The sequence below is a fragment of the Neofelis nebulosa genome, chromosome 8, assembly GCF_028018385.1.
Source record: "Neofelis nebulosa isolate mNeoNeb1 chromosome 8, mNeoNeb1.pri, whole genome shotgun sequence".
Taxonomy (NCBI): Eukaryota; Metazoa; Chordata; class Mammalia; order Carnivora; family Felidae; genus Neofelis; species Neofelis nebulosa.
The window spans coordinates 39138762-39161712 of record NC_080789.1 but is presented as its reverse complement, the minus strand read 5'-3'; the positions used below and the strand labels follow the sequence as shown (position 1 = coordinate 39161712).

Below are 22951 nucleotides of genomic sequence, written 5' to 3'. Positions count from 1 at the left end.
GTTTGGAATTGTGCATATAGACCTGTGGGGTGGTGGTAATATTTTCATGTGACTGTTAGGACAACTGAAATGACTTAAAGCACTTAGAGCAGTGACTGGTACAAGTTAAGCACTCAATGAACATTAGCTATTATTATCAAGCCTTATCACCACCTTGATTCTTCCTCCTACCTTACTACCTAGATCCAGTGAATCACACCAAGCCTTATCAATTCTATTTTCCAAATTTCTTTCAAATATGCACTACTTCCAATTTCATTGCCATTGCCCTAGCTCTCTTGTCCAACAATACTAATCTGTGAACAACAGTCTTCCTAAAATACAGAGTGAGGATCATCATGTCCCTAAAAATGCATCGCCACTAAAGGTCAAACTTAGCAACGTACACTAATTCCTCTATGCTGTAGACTCAGTTCATTTTCCCAATCCAATCTGCTACCTTCCATATACCCCTAATGCTCTTCTCCCTGAAATATGGCTCCAAAATCCTCTTATCCAATGGAATCAGAACCAGTATTTGCTTGGTTAACCATAAGCTCTAAATAAGGAATAACAGGGGTGCCTGAGTGGCTCAGCTGGTTAAGCAGCCAGCTTTGGCTCAGAACATGTTCATGGGTTTGAGTCCAGCGTGCTGACAGCTCAGAGCCTGGAGCCTGCTTCGGATTCTGTGTCTTCCTCTCTCTCTACTCCTCTCCTGCTCATGCTTTGCCTCCATCTCTCTCCATCTCCTCCATGGATAAATGTTAAAAAAAATTTTTTGTAATTGGAAATAAAACAATGAATATATGAAAATAAATGTAAATAAGACATTTATTTCAACATAGAAGATACTGGAGAATGTCTCCAATGACTTAAGTCCATGATACTTTTCTTGCATAAAGCATACTCATAATGCATTTCCTAAGACTTCAAAGTGTCTTTTAAAAAATAAAGGAATGATTGGGGTACCTGGCTGGTTCAGTTAGTTGAGTGTCTGTATTCCACTCAGGTCATGATCTCACAGTTCATGAGTTCGAGCCCCGTGTCGGACTCTGCGCTGACAGCCCAGAGCCTACAGCCTATTTCATATTCTTTGTCTCCCTCTCTTTATGCCCCTCCCATGTTTGTGTTCTGTCTCAAAAATAAATAAACATAAAAAAAGTAATGATAAAAAACAGCATTATGAATAGTAACAATTAACTTAGCTAACATTTACTGAATACTAAATATGTTGTATATTGTGCCAACTGTCTTATATATGCTATTTAATCTTCTCAATAATCTTATAAAGTAGGGATACGTATTAATACTTTCATTTTATAGATATGGAAATGGTTCAGAGAAGCTGGTACCAGAGAAGCTGGTAATTTGCCTAAAGTTAATAGCAATTAATTGGCAGAGTTAAGATTATAATGGAGTTTTTGATTCCTAAACGTTAGGTCAGTAATATAATAACATTTTTCACGGGCATGGTGGTGAAGTTTATGTATTTCTTAAATTGGTTAAGAATTTGATTCTTTTACCCAAGATAGCAACATTACTGAATTCCAGACGTAGGATTCAACAGGTGCAGACTGTGAAGCAAGATGTCTAGTTTGTTGAAAGGCTCAGCAAGGGGATCAGAGTGGCTAAAAGAGACAGCCTGAGAGGAGTGAAGAATATAAAATTAGAGGAGTAATATGAGGTCAAACTATAGCCTTGTAGGCTATCAGAACTCTGGCTTAAACTCTGAATGTATTATGAACCCACTGGATGGATATGAATAAAAATGCGGTATTACCCCACTTATAAAATATTATTTACTTATTTTATTTTTAAGATTTACTTTTAATTTTTTAATCCCTATACCCAACACGGGGCTTGAACTCATGACCCTGAGGATCAAAAGTCACACACTCCACTGACTGAGCCAGGCGCCCCCTGCCCCATTTGTAATATTTTAAATGGATCATCCTGGCTGCTGTGTGGAAAACAGATGGTGGGAAGAGGATGGTTATGGTTAGAATAACTGCAACTCTAAGTCCAGTGAAAAATGACAGCGTGCAAGATTATGAAGAAATTAAAGAGGTGACAAAAATAGTAAGATACTGGATATATTTTGAAGGGTAAGCCAAGAGAAATCTTGAGGATGTTTATGGAATAAAGGTTATAATGAAGAAGAAAAGCCAAACCATAAATAAGCCACCACAAATATTTAAAAGTTAGCATATCTTTAAATAGCTGATTCTTTAATGATCAAATGACAAATTTCATGAAACTTTTTCCATGCTGCAAATAAGACCATGAGAATGTCACTGAATGCAATCCTACTTGCATTTTATAATGATATAAAATCTTCTATAGTGGTGGCTTTGAAACAACTCCAAACACAAAGAAAAATATGTGAAATATACTAATTAATCAACATTTCATTGTATGTACTGTAACACTATGTACTATAATTTTTCTCTACTACTGAAAAATTTTATGACAGACACCAAAGCTACTCAAGATAAAAGCACTTCCTTTTTTTTTTTTTTAAATGTTTATTTACTTTTGAGAGAGAGAACAATCCAGAGAGAGAGCAAGCGCACAAGCAGGGAGGGACAGAGAGAGACAGAGACAGAGACAGAGAGAGAGAGAGAGAGAGAGAGAGAGAGAGAGAGAGATGGAGAATCTGAAGCAGGCTCTAGGCTCTGAGCAGTCAGCACAGAGCCTGATGCGGGGCTTGAACTCACAAACTGCGAGATAGTGACCTGAAACGAAGTCTGACGCCCAACTGACTGAGCCACCCAGGAGCCCCCAGATAAAAGCACTTCTTTTTATTTTATTTACTTACTTAACGTTTATTTATTTTTGAGAGAAAAAGATAGAGCGTGAATGGAAGAGGGGCAAAGAGAGAGAGAGGGAGAAACAGAATCTGAAGCAGGCTCCAGGGTCTGTCTGAGCTGTCAGCATAGTGTCTGGCAGCGGGCAGGGGGGGCTCAAACTCACAAGCAGTGAGATCATGACCTAAGACGAAGTCAGATGCTTAACCGACTGAGCCACCCAGGCACCCAAGATAAAAGCGCTTCTTAAACATCTGTGGTGGGAGCTTAATAAAGGAAAAGTGGTAATGAAACTAAAATACCAAAAGATATCAGAAAAATAATCACATCAATAACCAAATATTAATAAAACATATTGTTTATGGAGTACAACTCTGCAATCCAAAAGAATGAAATCTTGCCATCCGCAACTACGTGGATGGAACTAGAGGGTGTTATGCTAAGCAAAATTAGAGGAAAACAAATATATGACCTCACTCATATGAGGACTTTAAGATACAGAACATGAACATAAGGGAAGCAAAAATAATGTAAAAACAGGGAGGGGGACAAAACATAAGAGACTCTTAAATAGAGGGTTGCTGGAGGGGTTGTGGAGGGGGGGGTGGATGGGCTAAATGGGTAAGAGGCATTAAGGAATCTACTCCTGAAATCATTGTTGCATCATGTGCTAACAAACTTGGATGTAAATTATAAAAAATAAATAAATTATAGATAGAAAAAATAAAGTTTTATTATTAAAAATTTTTTTCACATAAATATACAAATACCTATGATTTGCAAAAATAAAAGGGCAATTCCAAGGCTAAAACTAGAGTCATTCAAGTAAACAGCATTCACTGGTTAATCACAGGGACAGGCTGAATAAACTACTATGACTACATCACAATGGAGTACTACACCTAAATAGAACAATGAGAGATAGCTCTCTACCCCACTACATAGCCATCTCCAGACCAGACTATTAAGTGAAAAAAGCAAGTGAAGAAGTATGTGTATCATACTAGCTACAAGAGGGAATATTTTAAATGATGCTTACATTAAAAAACAAACTGGGATAAAATATAAAATTTGAAAAATAGTGTAGAAGGAAATAGGATGGCAGAGCAGGAACTGCCATTAGAACATGGTATTTTATGTAAATTATAAAACAAACTGAAGTTAAAAAAGCAAACTCCAAACAATAAATAAAGTTAAACAATCAACCTAATAGGCATATCTAGTTGGTAGCATAACCACAAAGAAAAGAACTATTTCAAGTGACTTCAATACATAGTAATTTGATGGTATATTTGAAGCGAGATACCTTAAGTACAAAAAGAAATGACCTCCTAAACTCTGCCAAAAAACAAACAAAACACAAAACTTCAAACTGCTTCTGGTAATCCTATTGTTGTTGTTAGTGGTATTGTTGTTATAAGTAGTCTAATGTACGTGTAATATATAATAATGAAGCAAATTAGTAATTGCGTGTTATTTTAATCTTACAGTTCCTGGCAACAGAAGTATAGGGAGAAAGGAAATACTGATACAAGATAGAAGAGGTTAAAGGAAAACACCTTGGTACCAAATCTGAATCTGAAGCAATGACCAACTCAGTAGCAATGAGTACTTCTAGCACCCATTACAAGAACAGGGCTCTTTGGGGAAATGGCAATTCCAGACCCAGGGCAGACGGAAAAAAAATGAGTCTGGAGCACCTTGTAACACTAGAGAGCAAGAAAGGTTGAAAGATGATTTTCTCTGGTCATATCCCAAGGTCTTAGAAGCCAAGAGGAAGAGATTCTTGATGACCAAAGATACATAATTTACTAATCAATAAGGATGGTAACATCATTAACCACATTAAGTATATTTCAGTGTCCTCATGTGGTCTTTTCTGTGTGCATGCACCAGATGTCTCTATTTTTTGCATCCAAATTTCCCCTTCTTTTAAGGAAATCAGTAAGACTGAATTGCCCCCTCCCCTCTCCCCCCAAGTGCCTCATTTAACTTAATTATCTGTTTAAAGGCTGCATCTATACAGTCACATTCCAAGGTTCTGGGGGTGTTAGGTAGGGCTTCAACAGCTGAATTAGGTACAGATACAATTCAGCACACCAAAGGAAAAGAATGATGTTAATGCATACATTTCAAAACCGACTCATCGGTATTCAGTAAAACAATACATATGCTGAGCATTAACATAAAAGTCCCCAAACCCACCACCTTTATTGTTCCTCTAATCCACTCTGGAGAAGGGGCATTATTAGACAATCTCTATTTTTGGTTTTCCCTAAGAATTCTACCTTATTCAAAGCAGGGAGAGGTTGAGAATAATTATTTTGGTGAAAAGGTAAGACAATTGAGCCAGAATACAAAGAGCTATCATTCATCTATTCACTTGGCTCCTGCTAGGCTACAAACCAAATGTTAAATTGTTAAATGTCTAGAAACTAAACTGTAATCTCATATTCTTTGTGTACTATCTCCAACAGAGGTCGAAATTATTTATTTATTATCTATTTATTTATTTATACACTTTATTTTTAAGGTAATCTCCACACTCAGCATGTGGCTTGAACTCATAACTCTGAGATCAAGTCGCATGCTCCACCGACTGAGCCAGCCAGGAGCCCCCAGGGGTCAAAAATTTAGAACTCACTGTATCCAAATCATACTTAAGGCATCAGAGTAAACTATGTGTGCTTCATTGTTTGTTTCATCTCTCATTTCAATAGGGATGAATTAGAACTATTCTGTGCATAAAGCAGTTCCTAAAGAAGCATGTAAACATCTGATACATTGTAGAGATGCCAGGAATTATCAGAAAAGTTTCTGGAAGAAATGACATACAACTGCATCTTGAGAGTTTGGCAGGAGCTGGTAAAGTAAAGAAATAAAGCAAATGAACCACTATGAGCAAAGATTCATTAACGTGAACCAGCAGTGAATGTTGGGAAATTAAAAGTAGTCCAGTATTAAGAGAGTGAAAAATATCGAAAGCATTATGAGAAATAAGAGGTAGGAAGAAGCCAGATCCTATTTTATAAATAGTATTAATCGTTGAGGCTAAGTAGCTTGGCCAAGGGCACACAGCTTGCAAAAAACAAAATCAGGATTTACAACAAATTTAACTTCAAATATTTCATTTGGCAGAGTGACCCAAATTTCCTAGGTCTTTCCTGGCTTATAACTGTTATTTTTTTTTTTTAATTTTTTTTTTTAATGTTTATTTATTTTTGACAGAGAGAGAGACAGAGCATGAGCAGGGGAGGGGCAGAGAGAGAGGGAGACACAGAATCAAAAGCAGGCTCCAGGCTCTGAGCTGCCAGCACAGAGCCCCATGTGGGGCTCGAACTCACAGACCGCGAGATCATGACCTGAGCCAAAGTTGGACGCTCAACCGACTGAGCCACCCAGGTGCCCCTCTACATCATTATTAATAGGGCCTTCTTTTACTCTATAAATACTCTGACTTGGGGGTATCTTTACCCTAGCTCTTAAGCCACCATGCTATTTTTTTCTAGACCAAAGAAAAATAGGTTTTCATTAACTTCTCATATTAGTGAGATTAACTGGTAAAAAAGATAATGCTGATAAAAATAATCATGTATTTGGAAGGGCTATGGACTATCACCTTAACTAATAACCCAGTCAATATTTATCAGAGTTAAATTGTCTTTTATAAACATTCTTATTATTTAATAAAAGAAGGCAGAAAGAGCAACAAAGAAAAAGTCATAATTCTTCTAATTTTGTTCAAAGTATGCATTCAGATACTCTAGTTATACCACAGCCATAAATTCAAACTGCCTAAAGAAAGGTAGATCACCACAACTCTACTCAATCTTGGCTAAACCAGGTCATTTCTGTTTGTATTAAGTCCTATGAAGCACTTGTTCCATAGCCTACCTTCTAAAAAATGAAAAGCTGTGGTTTTTCTACTGAAAATATTAACACCTGCAGCAGACTGCTTACTCCCCCTCATACTTATTTACTGACATGCAAAACACTGAATATGCCAAGTACTTGCTTTTCCCAGGGTAGACATGGGCAAGTGACAAGACCAGACCAACACAAATCCCTAAAGCGGAAATCTGATGCAGTCCGAGGACTCTCTTGGATAAGTTCCCCTCTTTGACATACACAAAATATGGAGAAGATACTTTTCACACTCTACCCACTTTTTATTTTGCCCTCTGATATGCATATGTAATAATACAACTGAGGAGTTGCGGCAATCATTCTGTCACCAGGAGGGGGACAAGGCTAAGAATAAAGTTCATATTTGGGGAAGACAGAAGAAAAAAACCTGAGAGACGCCCTTGGAGGTTTCACCAAGCAGTTTAATTAACTTGAATGCTCTTCCTCTAAACTGTATCATATACTGTAGCACAAGGATGCTTACTTTTTTTTTAAATGTTTATTTTTGAGTGAGAAAGAGAGCATGAATGGAGGGGCAGAGAAAGAAACATAGAATCTGAAGCAGGCTCTAGACTCTGAGCGGTCAGCACAAAACCCCACGCAGGGCTCAAACCCACAAACGGCAAGATCATGACAACCTAAGCCGAAGTGGATGCTTCACCACCTGAGCCATCCAGGCGCCCCAAGGACTCTTACTCTTTAGGTCATTTTAAATTTGATACTATTTAATTGCAGCTAAAATCATCCCAACCAACACAATGGTTTATCAATCAAGTGGAAGAAATTATTCAGGGTGATTATTATTGTCTTTCCAAACTCAGAAGCATGAATTACAAAAAAAGAAACACAAAGATTAAACATCTTAAGAGAAAAAAGTTGGGTTTTCATTTCCCCAGAGACAGTGTAACGGTCAAAAGTTAACACACATTGAGTATTTCCAATGTGCCAATTCTTTGTTTGATGGATTACTCAGTTAACCTTCACAACAATCCTAAGCAATATTATTCCTTTTTGAAAGAGGAAAAAAACAGAAGCATATAAAAGTTAAGCAACTTGCCCAAGGTCACACCCCGAGAATGGCTAAGGAAACATTCAAAATTCACATCATTTGACTCCAGAACTTGAGTACCAAATATTTACAGACAGCTTAAGATAAATGCACATTAGCTATTTTTTCTATGAAGAAGAGATCCAAGTCCTCTGTTGAGCATGAAAAAAACAGACAGGAATTAAGGAACTTGAGAACCATGATTATAATTATGAACGAACATAACTGTTTTTGCAATGACAAAAGACTTCCTCATTTTGCACATAAAGAAATTAAGGCCCAGAAAGGAAAAGATGAAAATAAAGTGTAATTAGTGTTATACGCAGTAACAGAACTCAAGTAACTCAGATTTTCTGATTCCTAGGCCAGAGTACTTCTCATTTACCAACCAATGCCTCCCCTTTAAAATGATGTATCCTATCTCCAATACACATGGGGAGAAAAATGAAATAAAGGTATAACAATACTTAAGGCTTACTAAAAGAGATTCACAAAATAGAACTCCCATATTTGATATTATCAGTTGATAAGTTTTGATGTGAGCAGATAGACAATAAAACCTGTTTATGGTATTGGACACACAGTAACACAAAATGAAATAGTTCAGTGAAAATATTATTTTGTCAGGATAACTATACTTCCTTGTTAACTGTTTGAAGAATCAGATTTTCTTGGAAAGTACCTGCCCATTAAAGGTAGGTAAGAATGATGACCATTTCTCATTGAATTTTCTAAAACACGTATTTTTAGAAAACAATCTTAATAGCAACGAAGTATAAATGTTTAGACTAATTGGAGAACTCTGTATCATATTCTCCTTATACCAAAGTAACTTAACTGAGAATTATTGTTAATTTCTCCTAACAACTCAGATTACACAGGGATAGGCTAGATTGCTAAATTTAACTTTGAATCATTTGACAATGCTCTACATGTACTCAAAATAAAAGGAGATGGGAATGGAGAAGTGTACCATTACTCATATCAATACAAAGTACCAAAAGCCAAAGAGGGTGGGAAGACAGGAAGATAAACTCCCAATGAGAGACTCAATATATGAATTCCCAAGAACTGCTTATTCTTCTTCCTGGGAAGAATAGTTTTCATGAATTAAGGTAATATAAGAGCTCACTCATTTATCAGTAACACCAATTTCTATAAAATCTCAGGTCTCTAAAATAGTGTTTGGATATTTGGATAAAAGTAAACACAGAACTGGCTTACTCTGCAATATCAAGATATCCACAAGAAGCAGCTGCATGTAGTGGTATCCAGCCTTCATTATCAGGTTGATTAATATTTGCTCCATTTTCAACCAGAAACTTCACCATATCAACATTGTCATCAATGCAAGCCTAAAAACAAAACAGAAAGCACAATCAGAAAAAATATGAAGCAATGCTCCTAATAATACATCCATAGAACAAAATCCCTACTTTGCAACTTTTATAACATAAATATTCTGTCAGTGTGCTGCTATTTTGATTGTATTGCCATCAAACAGGTCAATGGTACTAATGTGACTAGACAGTGCCAATCTCACGATAAAAATAAGTACATATTAAAATGATAACAATCAAAACATTATATAAGTACCAGTAATAAAGCACTGGCTTTATAGCACTGGCTCCCAAAATGCGATCTGTCGAGGGGGGAGGGATCCTTTCAGGAAACTGACAATGCCAAAAGTACTCTTAAAATAATACTAAGATGGTATTTCACCTTTTCATTGTGTTGACACGTGCACTTGAGAGTGCATAAAGCAACAGTGGCAAAACTTGCTTGTGCTTTAGCACAATCAAGACAGTGGCCAAAGAAACTACACTAACAAGTCACTGTATTCGCCACTATGCACTCATTGTTTTTTTTTTTAAGCTATTTTTTGGGGAGCTTGAGTAGCTCAGTGGTTAAGTCTCCAACTCTTGGTTTCAGCTCAGGTCATGACCTCACAGTCTGTGAGATCAAGCCCCACATCAAGATCTGTGCTGACAGCAGATTCGCAGATTCTTGGGATTCTCTCTTTCTGTCCCACCCCCAAAATGAATAAACTTTTAAAAAGCTATTTTTTACTTATGAATGTCCTTAAAGTAGTATAAAATATAAATCTTATTAAATCTTGACCCCTGAATACACATCTTTTTAGTACTCTTTGGAACAAAATATGAAGCATGCAAAAAACACTTCTTTCAAGTATAATGACTGCCCTGAGGAAAAGTACTTGTGCAACTAAGATGCAAGTTGAACTAGCCACTTTTTCCATGGAATACAATTTTTACTTAAACGAGAAACTATACTTAGTCTAACTTGGATTTGTGTCATACTTTTTCTTAAAAATGAACAAAATCTGTCAAGAAAAACAACAGTATTTGTTGTCCATGATAAATTGAACCCTTTAGGAGCAAGTGAACCAGTTATTTTAACTTTAAAATGTTATTTATATAACACAGGTACAGTAATTCTATTTTAAAACGAATTAATAAAATACTTAAAATCCTCAGTGTTAACCTCTAGTATCACCAAATAGTAATATATTCACACTACGGAAACAAAAGTTCTTTGGAATCTTTCAATAACTAAAATTTGTTTTAAACATTTATTTATTTTTGGCAGAGAAAGACAGGACACCAGTGGGGGAGGGGTAGAGAGAGAGAGGGAGACACAGAATCTGAAGCAGGCTCCACATGCTGAGCTGTCAGCACAGAGCCCTACATGGGGCTCAAACTCATGCATCGCGAGATCATGACCTGAGCTGAAGTTGGATGCTTAACCGACTGAGCCACCCAGGCACCCCTCCAAAAAATTTAAGAGTATAAAGTGGTCTTGAGACAAAGTTTGAGAACTTACAGTAAGTAAGAAGGAACTTTTATCAATGTTTACTTTGTGCCAGGAAGTACAACAAGTACTTTATTTTACTGATGTATATACATTATCCTCACAAAAACCCTCGTAAGAAACAAGAATTTTGCTTTACCTGCAGCACCTTAATATGGTTCTTGGCATGCAGTAGGGGCTTAACAGATGAATGATGAGAAAGCTAAGATTCAGAGATTAAGTAGCTTGAATAAGCCAGACAGGTGCGAGATGACAGAGCTGGCACTCTTAACAGTTGTTTAGATTCTAAAAAATATAATCTTTTTCCACACTTAACACTGCTTTCCACAGATATTCAGTTTATCAACATATTTCTTGCCTATCTGTAATCTCAGCAACAGGATATCATAAGTTCTAGGCACTTACACAGCATGCTGTATGAATGAAACCAGTTTTTCTTTGCCCACCATAGAAGCGAAAGAAAACACTTTTATTTATTTTTAAAGTTTATTTATTTTGAGAGAGAGAGAGAGAGAGAGAGAGAACAAGCAGGGAGGGGACAGAGAGAGGGGGACAGAGGATATAAAGTGGGCTCTGCACTGACAGCACAGAGTCCCATGCAGGGTTCAAACTCACAAACCATGAGATTGTGACCTGAGCCAAAGTCAGATGCTTAACTGACTGAGCCACCCACGTGCCCCCCAAAAACACTCCTAAGTAGCACTTTCTTAGGGGAAAAAATGACAGAGTTGGTGTCAAGAAAAGCAATACGGACAAAGTACAAAGTAGGAAAAGCACTGACAGGGAATCATAGCTTTTGGTTCTAGGCTCTAACTTTGGCAATGCCACAAATTTTATAGTGTTAGACAAGTATTTTAATCTTTCTTTTCAGGCTCTAGTATCTTTATTTATCAAGTGGACAGAAGAAGCTGGTAGGTTATATATCTCTAAAATTCCCTAACATGTTTAAGATTATTTTTTTAAAAAATGTTTATTTACTTATTTTGAGAGAGAGAGAATGTGTGCAAGCAGGGGAGGGACGGAGAGTGAGAATCCCAAACAGGCAGAATGCTGTCAGCATAAAGCCCAATGCAGGGCCCAATCCCACGAACTATGAGCTGTGAAGATCATAACCTGAGCCAAAATCAAGAGTTGGAGGCTTAACCAACTGAGCCACCCAGGCGTCCAAGATTATATGTATCTGATTCTTCCCCTTGGAACAAGTTAAAGGATTCTGATGGCAAGATTTCATAGTGCCCAGAATAGTACCTTACACATAGCAGATATTAAATGAATATACATAAGTAACATTCATATGGACTTCAAGTATATACTGCTTGGGGAAAAATCTGTTTTTCAAGAAGCAGGGGTTTAAAGAAAGGGTTGGAGAGATTGGAGAACCACAGCTATCTAGTAACAAAACAAGAAACATCCATATTCTATTTATTATATTAGAAAGTAGTCTATAAAACATTATTTGAGATAGCTAATGACCCACAGTGGCTTGAATTAATATTAGATCTATTTGAATGCTTAATCATTAAATTTCCTTGAGACAAGACATTGATTTTTTGTTTTTAATGTTTATTTGTTTTGAGGGAGAGAAAGGGTGGGAAGGGAGGAGCAGAGACAGAGGAGAGAGAGAATCCCAAGCAGGATTTGTACTATCAGTGTGAGCCCAAGGCAGGTCTTAATCCCACAAACAGTGAGATCATGACCTGAGCCAAAATCAAGAGTTGGAAGTTTAACCAACTGAGCCGTCTAGGCGCCCCAAGAAAAGATACTGATTTAATTCTATCATCCTTTTCATTCCGCCTGCTTTAATTTTTCCAGACTCCAAAACAGTATTCTTTTATCATCGATTGAAAAATATAAAACTCTTATTTGATAAATACATCTAATACAAATCTGATTATTTATTTTAAAAGAGAGAGAGAGAACGTGAAAGCATGTGAGTTGGGAAGGGGCAGAGAGAGAGAGAGAGAGAGAGAGAGAGAGAGAGAGAGGGAGAGAGAATCCCAAGCAGTCTCCTTGCTGTTGGCACAGAGCCAATGTGAGGGTTGAACCCATGAAGCCGTAGGATCATGACCTGAGCCGAAACCAAGAGTGGGACGCTTAACTGACTGAACCACCCAGGCACCCCACAATCTGTTAAATTTTTAAAACAGGACACAAAAACAGTTTACCTAATATGATTACAATTTTACTAAGAAATATGTACAAAAAAGACTAGAATATACACTGAAGGTTAACAGTCATCACTGGCTGTGAGACTAAGACAAATTTTTATTTTCTTCTTTAAATTTTTCCTTATTTCCAAAATGTTTACACTGAATAGGCAGTATTTACATAAGAAAATTTAAGGCTTCTTTTTTTTAAGATTTTATTTTTGGGGTGCCTGAGTGGCTCAGTAGGTTGAGCATCTAACTCTTGATTTCAGCTCAGGTCATGATCCCAGGGTTGTGGGATTGAGCCCTGCACTGGGCTCCACGCTGAGCATGGAGCCTGCTTAAGATTCTCCCTCTCTTTCTCTCCTCCTCTGTCTCTCTCCCCTGTTCATGTGCATGCTCTCTCTCTCTAAAATAAAAAAATTTAAAAAGATTTTATTTTTAAGTAACCCCTACACCCCACATGGGGCTCCAACTTGACCCAGAGATCAGGAGTCACATGCTCCACTGACTAAGCCAGTCAGCCTGTGCCCCAAGACTTGATTCTTAAAAGAAAAATGCTAAATCTACTGTATTATAATATGGAGAAACAACCAAACCATCGGTTAAAATGTAAAATTCATACAACTTCAAAAAACCATTTGCCAATATCTACTCTAGTATAAAAATACAAAAGAATTGACAAATAAACGGAGTGGAGTGTATGTGTGTGAGGAGATTCTATTCATAGGATCCTATACATCAATGAGAAAAGAACATCAAACTAAAAGAACCACTGCTACCTTCAACAACACAGATGATCTTCACAGACATAGATGAGTGAAAAAAGGTAGACAGAAAGGATACATACTGTAGGTTTCTAGGCAAAACTATCTCTGGTGTTGAAGTTCAGAAAAATGGTCAAATTTGTGGAGAAGTAAGAGGAGCATGGGGGTGCTTTCGGGAGGACTGGAAATGTTCCCTATCTTTCTGATTTTTACTTAGGCATATTCGTATGCAAAAATTCAATGAATTGCACACTTAAAAGCCGTGTATTTTACTGCAAATTATATCTCAGGTTAAAAAAAAAAATTAATTTTTTTTTTTTTCAACGTTTTTTATTTATTTTTGGGACAGAGAGAGACAGAGCATGAACGGGGGAGGGGCAGAGAGAGAGGGAGACACAGAATCAGAAACAGGCTCCAGGCTCCGAGCCATCAGCCCAGAGCCTGACGCGGGGCTCGAACTCACAGACCGCAAGATCGTGACCTGGCTGAAGTCGGACGCTTAACCGACTGCGCCACCCAGGCGCCCCAAAAAAAAAAATTAACAGGCTACTATTTTTTGAAAGCCTACTCTATGTATTACCTCCAATATAAGACACTTTACTTATCTTTCTCTAAATTGTACATGCTAAAATAGATCTTCCTTTAATTTCTATCCCCTGGTCCCTGAAACTCCACAATCAAATGGAATCTCTCTTTTAACTGATAACCTTTAAATATGATGAACACCCTCACCCCAGAATTCTCACATACTCTCTTTTGGGCTAAATATCCCCAATTCCTTTAGCTACTCTTTTTATCATGTATACTAAAAAGTATATATGCCAAAGCCCTAGAAACATAGGGAAGCCGGAAGGATCACACTGCAATATGGCAGGCTTGCCCATAAATAACAATGATCATATTAGGGCATAACAGCAGTAGATAGAGAAGTACTACAATATCATTGGGACATAAAGATAACTTCTCAGGACTAAGATGGTCCATATAGGTCTCATTAAGAAGTATATGTCTGGGGCACCTGGGTGGCTCAGTTGGGTTGAGCATCCATCCGACTTCAGCTCAGGTCCTGATCTCGCGGTTTGTGAGTTCGAGCCCCGTGTTGGGCTCTGTGCTGACGGCTCGGAGCCTGGAGCCTGCTTCAGATTCTGTGTCTCCTTCTCTCTCTGCCCCTCCCCCACTTGTGCTCTGTCTTTCTCTATCAAACATAAAAATTAAAAATTAAAAATTAAAAAAAAAAAAGAAGTATATGTCTGAGGGGCACCTAGCTGGCTCAGTAGGTACAGCATGTGCCTCTAGATGTAGGGTCAGAATTTGAATCCCACATTGTGAATACAGTTTACTTTAAAAAAAAAAAAAAAAAAAAGGTATATGTTTGGGCAACGTTTTGAAGATTATATATAAGTTATTCAACTAGCAACTCAACTAGAAGGAACTTCCCTGTGCAAATGCACTGTGATTTTAAAAATGCGTAGAATAAACTAAGTAAATCATCCAGAGGTATACACAGAGTATTAAGTTATAAAACAGGATAAAGCTATGTGCTAAAAGGTCTTTTCCAGGTAAAAGATCTGAACATAATGCAGAGGTGACAGGATTTGATGCTAGAGATGGTTTTCATTCCACTTTCTACTCCCACACATAAAGGGAAGAGTACAACACATCCCATCAGTAATAATGGCTCAATTCAGCAGTACAGAGAAAAGCAGGAGAAAACATTTTATAATTTTAAGTAGATAATGTTTGAAAAGAGTTATTAAGAGTTTTTAAGCAGAGGAGTGACATGATCAGAACAATATTTTAGAAAGATTATTGGAAGCAATATGAAAAAAGAAGGGCCTGAACTGAGTCTTACCAGTTATACAGACTGATCTATGAGAAACTTAAGAGAAAATATGCAAGGTTTATTTGGGTGAGGGACAGGGAGAAGCCATTCACGAAAATAGATACTACAGGTTCAAGAAGCAGGTTGAGGAAAGAAAATTATTTCATAGCTTTGGATATGTTGAATTTATAGGTGTCTGTATACCTATCTAACCATGCATATCTAGTGGCTAGTGGTCAACTGGATATGCAGACCTAGAGCTTTGAAAATAAAATGTGAGATGAAATCATCAATTTAGGAATTATCTGCATTAAGATAATATTACAATGGGACTTGAAATCACTCAGGGAGAGGATGCAGAGAAGTGATTATGAAAACAGTAAGAGAAATGTTAATATTAAATTATCCGTATATTTTACTTGGAACACAAAAGTATTTTATTCAGTAAGTTAAAGAGAAAGTTCTCAAGAAGATTACCACTAGTACCAGAAGATGAATACACAACTAAATGATTATATTAAGAGGAACGTGATATAGTTACAGGGCTGTGCACTACTTATTATGGGAGCTCAGAAAAGGAGAACTAAGAAGGAATAGTGATAGTCTGGGAATATCTCCTGGAGGAGGCTCTATCCCAGAGCTTAACATATGAACAAGTGACAAGTGGTGTATGAAGATGCCAAATCACATATAGTGAGGATGAAGGTAGGCAGGATCTAGAATAAAGTTTATTTTCCACCTTATGAGTAAACCTTTGACATTGAAGAGAAAAGATTTTCAAGACAAATGGTTAATTTTTAAAGCTTCTCTATTTTAAGAAGGCAACCCCCCTCCGCCAGCTCTTTGAAAAAATTAACCTATGGGTATAGGTGATTCCTGAAAATGAAACGTTGCTGATTCTGATTTAAAATACTTAAGTCAGTATAATGTAAGAAACACCAATAAACATACTAAAGCAGTTAATGTTAAATCTGCTTTTTCCTTTGTTTATAATTTACTAAGTTTTTGAAATGTTTTAATACTAATTAAATGCTAAAAACACTGTCACAAAATATACATTACATATGAATCTCAAGTTTGTGGTACAAGTTGTTCAAAGTGTTCTCCTGAACATTTATAAAGCATACACAAGAAACCCGTGAAGTACACCCATAAAAATACTGTCGCTAAGAGAATCAAAAGCTAACACATGTAGCACATTAAGAGACACATGACTTGCTGACTTTAAATATCTGACTAAAATGTAGTCAGTTTATTAATAAGCCATATATATGGAAAGAAACAGAATGACTCAAATATACCTCCAAAATATTATCGAACATAGCTTAAGTTTTTGGTGAATACATATTCAGAGTAATTGCCAATAATGGCTGTGTGAAGACACTTTAGTCATTTAGTCCAGGTTCAGGCAGCTTTGCCAACTTGAGCTAATTCAACAAACTAGTTCAAGTACATAAAACATCTGTTTTATCTCAGCAAGTTAGCTCAAGGACAACCTTTGTTTCCCACGTTTTAAGAAAAAAGTTGAAAAGCCTAACAACAAAGAGATGAATAAAGGAACTACACAATGTTGGCTGAAGGTAGACAAAATCCATAGCTTAAAGACAGATTTTGGGTGGGGCATGTATAGCTTGAAAAATCATTAAATTTCATTCCTAGAGAAATAAAAAATATGTTTAGCAACTATGTAATTCAACTGAGTAAAATCACAATTATGAAATCAGAAGCATTTGAAACAAATTCTAATACTATAATATTCCTTTTCACGAAAGTGGTTTTCTTTAAAGTATGTACTCTACAGCCAGGTTGTGCAGGATTAACCCAGTTCTGCCACTTACTAGCCAGGTGTTGCTGGGTAAATTACTTAACGTCCTGTGTGCCACAGTTTACTCTGGAAAATGAGGATAGTAATAGTACCCACCTCAAAAGTTTACTATGATAGGTATATAAATTAATATAGAAAGCACTTAGAGTAGTACTTTTATGTTTGCAGATACATAATCCACATGCTAAATCACCCCCATTTAAAATTTTTTTTTATATTCTTATCTATAATTTACTTTTTCATCCCTCTGTAAATTATAAAACAAGGTTAAATGGTGGAGACTTGTCAAATATTCCTTTCAGTACCAGTTTGGTAAAAGTCCCAGCCACAATTATTTCTAAGATGACGATTAAATTATAAAAGATACACAAAGGATATCTTGGGATTTCAGGCTTCTTTCAAACTTTCATATGTGAAAATTTTTTTTTTATTAATTTCTTCTAATGTTTATTTTTGAGAGAGAGAGAGAGAGAGAGAGAGAGAGAGAGAGAGAGAGAGAGGGAGAGGGAGAATATGAGCGGGGGAGGGGGAGAGAATGAGAAACACACACAGAATCTGAAGCAGGCTCGAACTCACAAACCATGAGATCATGACCTGAGCCAAAGTCGGCCACTTAACCAATTGAGCCACCCAGGCACCCCTAAAAGTTTTATATAAGCTCATTCATACAAAGTATATACAACTCAGAGAAAAGAGAAAAGATTTAGTTGTATAAATGTCATTAGAGAACTTAAGTGAAAATGTAATTATAGTCAATTAGTTGAAACATTTACAATTTGTGCCTAGTCATTAGTAATACAGTTAACAAATGAATTTGAATATGGAAGTTCTCTAAATCATTTCCTTGACACAATTCTTTATGACTCTTACTAAGGAAGACTTGATTCTGTGCAACTGCTGGGAACAGAAATTTGTAGATATACTAGAAAATAGTCCATGCCCTAAGCATTCAGTGACACAGATGTCAGGTGAGAATGCTTAAAGAACTGAACTGGAGATAATCCAATCAAGTTTTTGTTTATTTTAAAAGAAAACTGAATTTGGACTATCAAAGGATGAATTACAGACGTGGTTTAAGCAAGAAAAACAATGAGGGCACCTGAGTGGCTCAGTCAATTAAGCGTCTGACTTCGGCTCAGGTCATGATCTCACGGTTCATGGTTCATGAATTCAAGCCCCACGTTGGGCTCGTGCTAACAGCTCAGAGCCTGGAAACGGCTTCAGATTCTGTGCCTCCCTCTCTCTGCCCCTCCTCCACTAGCTCTCTCTCAAAAATAAACAAACATTAAAAAAAAAAAAAAGAAAAAAACAATGAAGAACTCTATGCAGTACTCCATTACTGAATAATAAAAAAATAAATACCTTGGTCTTGCATTAAGACTGGCAAATAAATGAGCATGTATAATCCTAGGAGGTCAATTGTATTTAGTTTTGAAAACAAATAAGTTTAGCACTGCATTTAAGTTTCAAATATTTTTGCCCTTTCTACTCTTATCATACAAGCAGGTAGGAAATCTAGATGTAAAAATAAAAACTTATCCTATGTCATAATAAGTCATATACTCAAATGATAAAATGATTGGGATAATAAATTTAAAACACAGATTGTACACAATGCTGGACCATGGGAAATTCTTCATTTGGATTAAGTAAAGTTGAGGTTTATGTACATACAGTATTCTAGAGAGAATAAAGGAAGCACATATCTGATGAAGAGAAGATCCAATATATATTTGTGGATTGAATAAATTAGACATGGCAAACAGACTATTCAAAAAATCTGAAAAAAACTTCTTTGAGACTAAAAAAAAAAGTTTTCAGGGGAAAAGTAATCTAAGTATTGCTTCAACATTCATACTTCAACAAGTACTACATATTTGAAAGACAACACTAAAAACTGGGAAATATAAATATTCAAAGACTGAAATATATCCTTTATCTACTTTATTACACAGCTCTGTATATTTCCTTTACTGATAAAGATCTATAAAGTAGTAAGTGAAACCTAGATCTTTAGAGGCTCACATTTTTATTTGGGGACTCAGGAAGGGAAGAGCATTTCTTCTAAAGTTTAGAATCCTTAGGGATCTAAAAAGAATTGAACTTCAGGATCATTCTCTCACTAATAATTTTTATTGATTATTCTGGTGAATGCAAGGAACAGCACTAAAGAGTATATTCTCTTTGTCTCCTTTAAGCACAGTGCCTGGCATATAGGAAATATGAATCAAAACAAAGTCCTAACTTCTTAACAAGTAGACATTTATGGCGTAGGGCGTGTATGTGTACATAAAACTATACTAAGTACTGTGTGAGGCTTGCTGTTTTTATTGTTTCATGTGTTCAAGTATTTTCTACGAATTAGATGACAATCCCTTAAGAATAGAAAATACCTTATATACTTCACAATACCTAACAGGGCTACCCAATAAATTTTTGTTAATGAGCAATGTAATGATCTTATACTGTTCTCAGGATGCTTATAATCTAATTAGGAAAATAAGATAAGCAGATAAGGCAGAAAAATAATAAGCAATTTTCAAAGAAATATAGCATTAATCAAGAAAAAGAAAACTCAGTATGGGAGTAGAGATGAGTTGAAGAAAATTTTTTTGGAGAAAATAAATCTTTTGCCAGGTTTCATTATTGTCTGAGCTCTAGAAATAGAAGGTAGCCACAGGTTGCTGTTTTCCTTGTTACATTCTTTTATCAGAAGTGATCGCACAACTGATCCAGAGGGGTTTAATCAATGTATATATTAACAAGGAAATAATTTAGTTTCATGAGAAGAAATAACATCTACTTACTATTTGTATTAAATTAAAAAAAAAACTAGGTTACAAAAATATGTAGAATAGGATACCATTCTTGCCATTGATATGCCTAATTAAAAGTCTGGAAGAGGGGCGCCTGGGTGGCGCAGTCGGTTAAGCGTCCGACTTCAGCCAGGTCACGATCTCGCGGTCCGTGAGTTCGAGCCCCGCGTCAGGCTCTGGGCTGATGGCTCGGAGCCTGGAGCCTGTTTCCCATTCTGTGTCTCCCTCTCTCTCTGCCCCTCCCCCGTTCATGCTCTGTCTCTCTCTGTCCCAAAAATAAATAAAAAATGTTGAAAAAAAAAAAAAAAAAAAAAAAAAAAAGTCTGGAAGAATATATGGCAAAATGTTAATTAACAGAAGTCAAAGTCATTGAGTTATTTTCCAAAAACATCTCTACAGTGAGGACATAAAATCCGTATGGCTTTCCAAAACAAAACATTTTACGCAGTTGTTAGCTGTTTCTTGACGAATTTCTTGAGTATCCAAGCAAAGTATGTGGCTGATAAAGAGCAGATTCTTCATTAACTCAAAAGTATTAATATATTGAGTGTCCACCTCAGCCAGACACTATGCTAGATGCTAGAAATGCCCTGGTAAAGGACATAGACCAGATTTCTGTACCCACAGAGCTTAGACAGAGCCCAGCAGGCAAGACAGGTAACTAAACAAATAGCAAAAAGAGGTATGATAAATGCTATAAAATTTGAGTACTTCAACTGAATTTCGAAGAAAGAGAGAAGAAATCAGAATCTGAGAGTGGTGCCCAGGAATTTCCACTTTAAAGAAATTCCCCATCCAATTTGTAAAAAAAGACTAGATTGAGAACCTCTGATATCCATGGTAACTGAAACTAGACAAAATATATTCAGAAATCAAGACAAGATGATCAAAGGATCAATAAAAAATAATCTAAATATTATAAATTCCAACAAAGTAGAAGTATTAATATAGCTAACAAAACAAGATGAGGGGAGAGAAGACAAAAATGGATTAGTAATGACATCCTAATCTTTCTTAGAGAATAGTCCAATCTTTCTAAAATTGTGATGTGGTCTTTAAAAAAAAAAATCCTGTGTCACTGTATTCATAGACTATTTTCTTAGTCTTAAAGGAACATTTAATTTGAGTATCCAAGCAAAGTACGTGGCTGATAAAGAAAATTTAACCTAAAATTTAACCATTACTTCAGTCTTCAGTCGTTTTCTTTGGTAAATTAAAGCAAAACTAAATTTAACACTTTTTAATCAAAACAGTATATGTAATACGTATTCTTTTTAATAAAAGTATGTCAAATGGTCTGCATGGAGAGGTCCTAAAATAATGTTCCCTAAATGATGGTTAGTTATGGATAATCAACATCCGTCAGGCACTTATTATTATTAGCATATAACACAGTACCTCGTTCAAAATTAAAGAGCCAAATCCTGCCTGCAACTCAGTCTAATTAGAAGTAAACATATACAGGGGTGCCTGGGTGGCTTAGTCGGTTGAGCATCCGACTTCGGCTCAGGTCATGATCTCATGGTTTGTGAGTTCAAGCCCTGCATTGGGCTCAGTGCTGACAGCTCAGAGTCTGGAGTCTGCTTCAGATTCTGTGTCTCCGTCTCTTCTGCCCCTTCCCGGCTTACGTGCTCCCTCTCTCTCAAAAATAAATTAACATTAAAAAAAAAAAAAAAAAAAAGATAAACATATACATAGATAAAATCACAAAACAACATAACCTCTCTGTATTTTAGTATACTTGGATTACTGCAGTATACCTTTTATGAAACCTCAAAAATGTTAAATTTTAAAAACGATAGATATGATAGATAGATAGATAGATAGACAGTTATAAACTCAAATTGAGGAAAGGGGGAAAGATTTGGGAAGATTTGTGTAAGACTACTTTTTTGGTTATGCCCCTGTGTCACACAGATGGGGGAGAAATTGCAGGGAAGAAATAGACCAAGGCTTGAAACCATATCCCTGCATCCTTTTCAAAAAGGAAAAAGCAAAGACATGTCTGACAGGCTGAGAACCTAGTAGTTCTGCTATATTCAGATATGATTTGGCAAAAAGTATCAAAGATGAAGTTAAGAATATATAATTCTGGGGCCAAGGAAAGAAAAAAAAATCCTATTTGGTTATTTAAAAAAATTTTTTTAATGTTTATTCATTTTTTGAGACACAGAATGAGTGGGGGAGGGGCAGACACACACACACACACACACACACACACACACACACACACACACACAGAATCTAAAGCAGGCTCCAGATTCTGAGCTGTCAGCACAGAGCCCAATCAATGCAGGGCTGGAGCCCATGAACTGCAAGATCATGACCTGAGCTGAAGTCAGCCGCTTAACTGACTGAACCACCTAGGGGCTCCCTAGTTGGTTATTTTAATGAACTATTATTTTCCATTTTAGACTACCAAGCTATTCTGTATTTCTGGGACCACTGATGAAGGAGTTAAGGAAGTAGGAGTTACTATTTCCAAGTCACAAAATAAGAGGGGCACCAAACATTCAAATGGAGAGCAGAGTGTGAAAAACAAAAGCAAATGAGCAAAGATATAATCAATTTTCAATTACTTTGTTCAACAGTAAGAGAAATAAACAGTTACTAGTAAGCAAAGTAGTAAGCATAGTAAATAGGAAGCAATGGTTAAGTATTTACTAATATAAATTGAGGGATGTAAAATGCCATAAACATTTTATTTTAGCTTACTAGTGTTCTAGGTTGCCTCTAAGATGGCAATGATCTCTGCTTCATGGCAGTCCCACCCTAGTGTAAATTCCTCTCGAGTGCAGGCTGAACTTGTTTCCAACAAACAGAACAGGGCAGAAGTGATGGGATGTCATATATACTCTCTTTCCCTCTCTTGGATCACTCACAACCTGGAAGAACTCAAATGCCTTGTCAAGAGGCAGTGCTGCGGAGAAGCCCATGTGGCAAGCAAACAAAGCTGGTCAATAACATGAGTAAGTTCTGAAATGGATCCCTACTACTTACCC

At 36.4% G+C, this 22951-nt stretch overlaps 1 protein-coding gene across 8 annotated transcripts in view; it reads right to left on the bottom strand.

Annotated features, from left to right (window-relative positions):
• PPP1R12A (protein phosphatase 1 regulatory subunit 12A) overlaps nt 1-22951 on the bottom strand; it is a 161343-nt gene that overhangs the window by 98837 nt on the left and 39555 nt on the right. For all 8 annotated transcript variants that reach the window (XR_009265504.1, XM_058741927.1, XM_058741926.1 and 5 more), the window contains exon 2: nt 8965-9095. Coding sequence is in view for 7 of the 8 variants with exons in the window: in XM_058741927.1 (XP_058597910.1) it covers nt 8965-9095 (131 nt within the window). In the remaining variant the exon portion in view is untranslated. The remainder of the gene's footprint in view (nt 1-8964; nt 9096-22951) is intronic.